Source organism: Harpegnathos saltator, unplaced genomic scaffold, assembly GCF_003227715.2.
Source record: "Harpegnathos saltator strain DR-91 unplaced genomic scaffold, Hsal_v8.6 scaffold14, whole genome shotgun sequence".
Taxonomy (NCBI): Eukaryota; Metazoa; Arthropoda; class Insecta; order Hymenoptera; family Formicidae; genus Harpegnathos; species Harpegnathos saltator.
In genome coordinates this window covers 297,239-305,030 of record NW_020229917.1, presented here as the reverse complement: position 1 = coordinate 305,030, position 7,792 = coordinate 297,239, and the positions used below count along the sequence as shown (strand labels likewise).

General features: G+C 28.4%; 2 protein-coding genes across 4 annotated transcripts; both read right to left on the bottom strand.

Annotated features, from left to right (window-relative positions):
• Positions 1 to 376: 376 nt before the first annotated feature.
• LOC112590742 (uncharacterized) lies at positions 377 to 2,570 on the bottom strand. 3 transcript variants are annotated; one of them, XM_025308159.1, is made up of 3 exons: positions 2,447 to 2,570; positions 1,262 to 1,418; positions 377 to 1,012 (listed from the first exon to the last, which is right to left on the bottom strand). In XM_025308159.1, exons 1-3 carry the CDS (start codon positions 2,540 to 2,542, stop codon positions 885 to 887), a joined length of 381 nt encoding a protein of 126 aa, XP_025163944.1. In that variant the 5' UTR covers positions 2,543 to 2,570; the 3' UTR covers positions 377 to 884. The 3 variants fall into 3 exon arrangements, with proteins under 3 accessions (XP_025163944.1, XP_025163946.1, XP_025163945.1); XM_025308161.1 differs by having other exon boundaries at positions 1,266 to 1,418; XM_025308160.1 differs by having other exon boundaries at positions 2,458 to 2,570.
• Positions 2,545 to 4,978, bottom strand: LOC112590727 (uncharacterized). The gene is made up of 6 exons (XM_025308142.1): positions 4,798 to 4,978; positions 4,131 to 4,482; positions 3,781 to 3,932; positions 3,173 to 3,359; positions 3,002 to 3,061; positions 2,545 to 2,699 (listed from the first exon to the last, which is right to left on the bottom strand). The coding sequence occupies exons 1-6, from the start codon at positions 4,804 to 4,806 to the stop codon at positions 2,545 to 2,547; spliced, it is 915 nt and encodes a 304-aa protein (XP_025163927.1). The 5' UTR covers positions 4,807 to 4,978.
• Between the last annotated feature and the right edge of the window lie 2,814 nt (positions 4,979 to 7,792).

Here is a 7,792-nt window from a genome sequence, read left to right as displayed (position 1 = left end):
GAAGTCTTCAATATATTTTAAAAAACATAAATATTGAGAAATGAATAACAAATAATAGTATTGCGTTAATATTATATTTATTGACGATTATATTAACATTACAACACACACACACATACATATATATATTGTGTATATATTTTTTTATTTATAAATATATATAATTATTATATTTATAATTATTATATAAAAATTATATTAAATTATATATTAATTATTAATATATAATTATTAATTATATATTAAATATTATAATTATTACACTTTATATTTGACTGTTTTATAATAAAATATGTTTTCATATAAATTATATAACGTAACAACATTGTTTGCGTTAAAACGTTACTTGCTTGTTAAGATATGGGCGTAGCCAGAATTTTTTTTTCAGGCAGACCATACACAAGCCACCTCTTTCAATTTAAGCATTCAATGCAAAAAAATTATATAAATTTTATCACTTTATTGCCGGTAAAAAATAAAAAAAAACTGCAGCGCCTTCGTATAAAAAAATAAATTTTTTTCTACGTTTAGGGGACCGTGGTCTTCCTCTGCCTCCTCCTGGCAACGCCTATGCAAGATATAATTAATTAATTTCTTATTATTAAGTATACAGGCTGTGCGGTAACTCGCTTTAGAAACACGATGTACAGGTAGATTAGGTGAAACTGAAGAAAAAATTCCTATATCATTTTGCGAAGAACCACATAAAATATAGAATTATTAATTAATTGATCATTAGCTAATTTCTTTAATTAATAACACAATTTTACGTGGTTCTTCGCAAAATCATAGAGGAATTGTTTTTTCAGTTTCACTTAATCTATTTTTATATCGCGGTTTTTAGCGGAATTATCGGACACTCTGTATACTAATTACAGAGTAATTTATTGTTGCACTTTTTTGTTTCGATATCTCATTTTATCACCTGCATGTTGCAGCCAGTTTTTTACATGCTTGACAATCAATGCAATGGTACAGTCAGGTCCATTTCCTTTTGTACGATTGACAGTACCTGTGGATAGTATTTATATTTTTTAGTACTAGTAGATATATCTGGTTGGAAAAATTCATATCTATTTATATAAACAAAAATAATAGTACTCTAAACATTATGACAAGTTATAGTCCTTACATATCACTAATGTTTAAAAGTATTTTTTGTATCTATATTTGAAAATGATATAAAAGAGAATTTAACATTTGGAAAAATTAAGAGACATATATATATATAGTTTATTTGTAATTGTTAAAATATACGTACTAACTATAATGTTTGCAAAAGTTGTATTTTCGATTGCGATAGTATTTTTTGCACCAGTCCAAGTCAACTTGTGTGTGTCAAATGTTATGCAATATGTGAGTATATTGGAGATCATTTTTTGTGTAGAGTCACCACCAATACACTTTATTTTCTTTTCCTGCAAAGAATAATGTTAATATAGACGTTAATGTTCGTATACGTGACTTTTTTTCTTTTATTATTTATTATTATTCGTATTTCGATATTACTATATACATATGGCCAAATCTATGTGAGCAGATTTCGAGTGCAATCTAATATCATCAACAGTAGATCGCAAGTAAACAATAAATTTGATGCAAGATATATGAAATCCTGCTACCAAACTACTTTCACATATGCGACAATGTTTTCGATTGGGCATAAAATTATATATTGATGGATACGAAGAAAGTATTTGTACACATACACATATGTATGAATATATAGAGTGTTTGTTTAGGGATCATATTCAATGGAGGCATAGAACTGATTAAGATAAACAAGAAAGTCAAATATCATGTAGTAAAAATGATAAAAATAGCCGATTTATGCATGAACAAAAATTGGTTGTAGAACTCAGGTTCGGTCTCTGCAGCTCGCAGATCGAGTTAAATCATCTAACGATACTTACCGGCATGTGACAAGCAGAAGGGAAAATGTGCAGAAATAATCCTTTCTTCTTCTTGCCGCGCGCCGATAACTATTGCTAGACGACTTGATTCGATATGCGAGCTTCAGCGACCAAACGCACCTCTTACTACCGCTGCGATGCACGATTTTTATTCATGCATTACTCAGTAATTTTTATGATTTTTGCAAAAAGATATTTGACTTTTGTTTATCTTAATCAGCTCTATGCCTCCATTGAATATGATCCTTTAGTTAACAAATACTCTGTATACACACACACACACACACATACACACACAGACACACACACACACACATATATATATATATATATATAATGTGCAATTCAATCAGTGATTCATTGACTGATATGAAGAAAGTATTTATATTCATATGTGTGTGTGATATATATATATATATATATATATGATATATATATATATATATATCACACACACATATGAATATAAATACTTTCTTCATATCAGTCAATGAATCACTGATTGAATTGCACATTATTCAAAATATACTTACAAAACATTTACGAATTGCTTCATCATTTTTCAATGTTTCATTAAATTGTACGTATTCCTCGACGGATGTCATTGGAAATTCAGGCATTAAATCCATAGTTATTGCTTCATTTTCTTCATTTCTTTGGAAATTTCTCTTAAAATAGCAACTATTTCTTTCAATTTTGTGTTATTTTTAGCTGCTTCGTGTTTTATCTCTGTTTTGAATTGTTGAAAGTCTTGATGTAAAGTATCTACTTTTTCATATAAAGAACCTGCAAGAAGAACTATTTATATTTCATCATTCATATTTTACTGTAAGCATCTTCAGAGACTAATTTTTTAATGTTATTAATAACTTTGTACACTACAATATACGATAAAAGTATTTTGGAAATATAATAATAACTATATTATATATGATGACAATACTAAAACAATACATTACTAAAATTTACAAATTTTTAGAAATGATTTACTATTTTCACTGTTTAGTATTCATTAGTATGATCAATCAATTAGTATTCATCTATATGAAAGAAAGTATTCATCTATATGAAAGAAAAATGTATCTTACTTATAATTACATGTATATCCTCGTCTACATTCATTTCTGTAATTGGGAGAGCCTTCATCGCTAAATAAAATAATAGAAATAGGTTCACAGATTATTGAATTTACTTATTCAACTAACTTTATATAATATATGCCATGACAAAAAGTATACCGCTATATAATTTGTCATTACCAATTATCTCATTTTCCTTATTATCGATGTTCCGATCATAATCACGAGAATTAGTATCATCCGTCATCTCTTCATCATCTTGCTCATCCTCATGAAAAACTTGAATTGAAAATTGGTGTTCATTTAAAGGTGAAGGGACATTGCAATTAGATGGATTATTTTTGACGGATAAAATTTTATCTTCCTCCTGGAATTCAAAATATATTAATATACAAATTGTATGTGTGTGTAAATCTAACATATACGTGTGTGTGTACAAATATATATTTATGTATATATTTATAAATTAAATAACGATTTTTGTCCGAATTTATTCAACTCTCATCTATATTTACATATAAATAAATAAAAATATAAAATACTATTAATTAAGTAATAATTATTCACGTATTGTAATAAATATATAAATGGTTTTATCAAATACTACTATTTTGTTTCACTGAACAACATAGAAATGCGTGTGAAATGTCTATTTTGCAGCTATGTATTGATAGTTACGATTATTCCAATTATAAATTATTAAAAATTAATCGATGTCTGAATAAAAGCACGTCCTAATTAGCGCTATTTTTCTCTATATATTAATCATTAATATTTATAGTACTCACCCGCTTCTGCACGTTATATTCCGAACTCACTGATCTAAAATGTAATGAATTTTTCTCAAGTTCAACATTTGTAGATGTAGCTCCAATCCCTTCGTGTATTTTATAATTTGATGGGGGATGTTGATTTGATTTATATTTCTTGGAAATATTACCTATATTTTATAGAAAATTAGTTTTTTCAACGATTTACGACTTATCTTTATAATTATATACTTATCTTTATAATTATATACTTATATATAGTATATAATTATATTAGTAAATTAGTTTTGTTACTCATTTTCAATTTGCTACTTTACGTTTTATCATATTATATTTTGTAATTTGCTGTAATAGAATTTGAAACTTACAATCATTCACGTAATTATTCGATTCATCGTCATAAAATTTTTTTTTCGTTATCAAACGTTTCAGAGGCAATGTTTGGATTGGTTCATTTAAAGAAGCAAATTGAATATCATCCGAAGTGGATATATCAATACAAGATTTTTCTGCTTCCCGAGCCTTATCAAATGTATTGTAAGGTCCTAAAATTTTATGAAAATGACTAATGTTCCAATCATTTCCAGGACTTATCTTCTTCTTTATTGTATTGGTAATATTTTTTTTAGACAATGGAAACGTAAATGTTTTTGCATTAAAGTTTACCCAAGAATCGGGAACGACTTGGCAGTATTCGTCCCAAAATACGACGTAATACATCTGTAACAATAAATACTGATTAAGTAATGATGAAGTATTTAAGAGAATAAATGAAAATAATTTCACTCATAATTATTATGATTTTCTATCCTAAAGCATCCAAATTATGGTTCAAACTTGTCATAATTTATTGTTAAAAAATATTTATATATATAAAACTTATTATTTATATAAATATCTGTCATAATTACAAATTGGATTAAACAATATTATTTGTATAATATAATATATTTATGTATGATATAATACAATTTATAAATTACTAGTTTTATTTATAAATTATTACAGTTGTTTTTATAAAAAATAACAACTCACTTCAATCATTAGTATGTAGAATAGGAATTATACAAAATGTATCTTTGTAAGGAAGTCGCATTGCTTTTGCGCTTATTTGACTTATTGGATACATTCCAATTTCAGACCATTCATTTCCGACATAGATTTTCAAATTTCGCGAATCACATGGATATGAAGATATATTATCGAAATTTTTTAACTTTTTTCCAAATATTACTGTTTCTCCATTCTTTTTTCCAATATATTCAATCATGAGAACATTTCTGTTATTCATATAACAATAAGAATCGGCTTCTTTGATGCAGGATAGTGTAAATTTTTCAAATATTATTTCTTTATGAGATTGTGTACATCCAAACAATAATTCTTCGTTCTTGGCATTTTGAAGAATGGGATATTCTTCAGGTTTATACCCAATATTTCTTACAGTTTGACATTTTTCCATTAATCATCTGTGCAATTGTTGTAACGGTTGTGCATTTTTTCGTAGCATTCGTTTCATTTCTTGAAAATAATTTTCGAATGGAAAAGCACTGAACATGTCCAGACACCCATGATTCTTAACATCAATATGTAAGTGAACCAAGTTATGTACATTGTATGTAACGTAGTTCTCAGAATATAACATTTTAAATGTTTGTACAAAATGTACTAATAATTCATGTGCATATTCGTTATTGTATTCGCAATCGGCAGGATTACAAAGAATATAAATTGCACAATGTAGAACATAAAAATGTCTCAAATAATCATTTGGCAAATATGACCATAAAATTGATAGACTAGTATATAAGAGAAACAGTCTAAATTCTGTCGCTTTCCAGCGATCTAATTCATCTAAACCTCTTGGTTTCCTAGAAAATTCTCTAGGTATGTATGTTATTAACTGCTTTAAATCTATAGATAATTGATCAATTTGAGAAGCACGCAGTTTAATGCCCTTTATTCCTCGGATCCACATATTTATAAGTCTTTTCATGACACCGAGACAAACAAGATGCATATAATCTAATGGGAACTGTGTTACCATTTTCAATCCAATGTTTTCAAAAGGTGAATTATCCACATGATGATCTTCATTATGTCGTAATAAAAATTTTGCATCTGTGCGTAAAGGAGCATTTTATTAAGGAATAACATTCGATTGTTCCCCATTCACCTTCCTCTTCACATTTATCGCATCCATAATATCCTGTATGACTTTTAATACATTTCATGAATGCTTTTGCCGGGGCGTCGCATATTATAGCATTTATTAAAACTTTGTATTTTTTTCCTCGATATTGGAATCCTTTATTTTGAATTTCACTATATTCTTCAATAAATTGATGAATAATCTCATTCGGTTTCTTCGGTTACAATATCCGTGGAATACTCCAATGACAAAAGGTTTTTCTCTATAATGAACGTGGACAATTTGCCCTAAAAGTGGCCAAAATTGCGATTTAGAACTCTTTGCCAATGGTAGTCCGTCAATGCTTAAGTTGATTTTAATTTCATTTTCACAACGTTCATGGAGAGGTTTATTATATCGTAAATGATTCTTCAATGCTGTCTGCAATCCATGATAATAAAAAGTACCAGAATGATTCTTAATTATTGATGTTGTTCTCGGAGTTCCCAATAAAGTTCTCGCATTATAAGGAAGCTTTTTATATCCATTGATTTTGAGACCTTGAAGCAATTTTGTTAGAGCCACATGAGTAATATTATACTCAAGACTCCATGTCCGAAGAAATTTGTATAATGCAAGTTCTTTCTGTACATTAAAACTCAAATCTTTATAACATTGATTATTGCATTCGGCAATCAATTCCATATCAGATTCTGAATAACTACAATTTGAATAAGAATCAATTCTTTGATTGCATTCTTCGACATCTCCATACATATATATATTATTATTATTCAAATAATTGTTACTATTCTCTTCAATAAGAATATTGTCATTAGACATTTCATGAGGAATCTCAATGTCTAATATTATATGTATCGCCTGTATCAATAGTATGTACTGCACAATCAATATTTTGTCGCCGACGCCATTGTTGAGACCGACTCAAATCGTTATATCTTTTTCTTTCGGCATTATTAATTTTTTTATTATATGTCGTTTGAAACCTACATACAAATGATGAAAATTTCATGATATAAAGGCAAAATATTTATAATAATAATATGTAGTTCTTCCACATATAAAAATACGAAAATCGAATATCGAATATATGAAAAGTGAAATTATTCCAGATATTTAATATTTAATATTATTATATTAATTATGCCAGAGTATGAAATATCTTTTAAACTATTATATTTTTTAATTTATCTTTGAATGAATATCAATGATTTATTACAAAGATATTTCGTGTAGATTAAAAAAGAAACATCATGTCCTATTTCTTCTTGTAGTAGCGTCCAGATGAGTACTGCGTCCTGGAACAGCTTTATGTCGACGTTTCAGAAACGTTGCAGTTTGCATCTTAAGAGCTGAGAGCTTTGATATTAATTATTCTCTCCTCTTCTTTCTTCAACACAAGGAAAGGGATACCTAAGCACACTCACGAAAGAGGAAAATTCAATATCAGGATCTCAGCCTTGAAGATGCAAACTGCAATGTTAGCGAAACGTCGACATAAAACTGTTTCAGACGCGGTACTCAAACCGGAAACTATTACAATGAAGAAATTCACCGACCATGAACCCTCAAATCTGAAACATCAGTGCACATACTGACGTCAGATTGGCGACAGATCCACAGACATCTAGTCCACAATCTGCTGTTAGACTGCCGGCAGAGTATGCTAACACAATCTATGACAGCTCTGACAGCAGCTTGATGGCAGAATGCAAATCTTGCTAACGTCTATTAGCAGGCTCTGCACGCAATATACCACGAATCTGCCATAAAAACCTAATTAATACATACTGTGTGCAATCTATTGCCTTTGTGTTACAAATGCTGCTAAGAGATTGCTCGCACAGGTTTGGTTATTTGCTTATTATATTATTTCTA

Excerpts from the sequence above, each read along its gene's own strand:
- LOC112590742 (XM_025308159.1), bottom strand. The coding sequence starts at position 2,542 with ATGGATTTAATGCCTGAATTTCCAATGACATCCGTCGAGGAATACGTA. Across the intron at positions 1,419-2,446 it reads AAGCAATTCGTAAATGTTTT|GAAAAGAAAATAAAGTGTAT; the intron begins GTAAGTATATTT and ends TATTCTTTGCAG. Across the intron at positions 1,013-1,261 it reads TTTTGCAAACATTATAGTTA|GTACTGTCAATCGTACAAAA; the intron begins GTACGTATATTT and ends TACTATCCACAG.
- LOC112590727 (XM_025308142.1), bottom strand. Across the intron at positions 3,360-3,780 it reads AATATAACGTGCAGAAGCGG|GAGGAAGATAAAATTTTATC; the intron begins GTGAGTACTATA and ends TTTGAATTCCAG. Across the intron at positions 2,700-3,001 it reads GGATATACATGTAATTATAA|GTTCTTTATATGAAAAAGTA; the intron begins GTAAGATACATT and ends TTCTTCTTGCAG.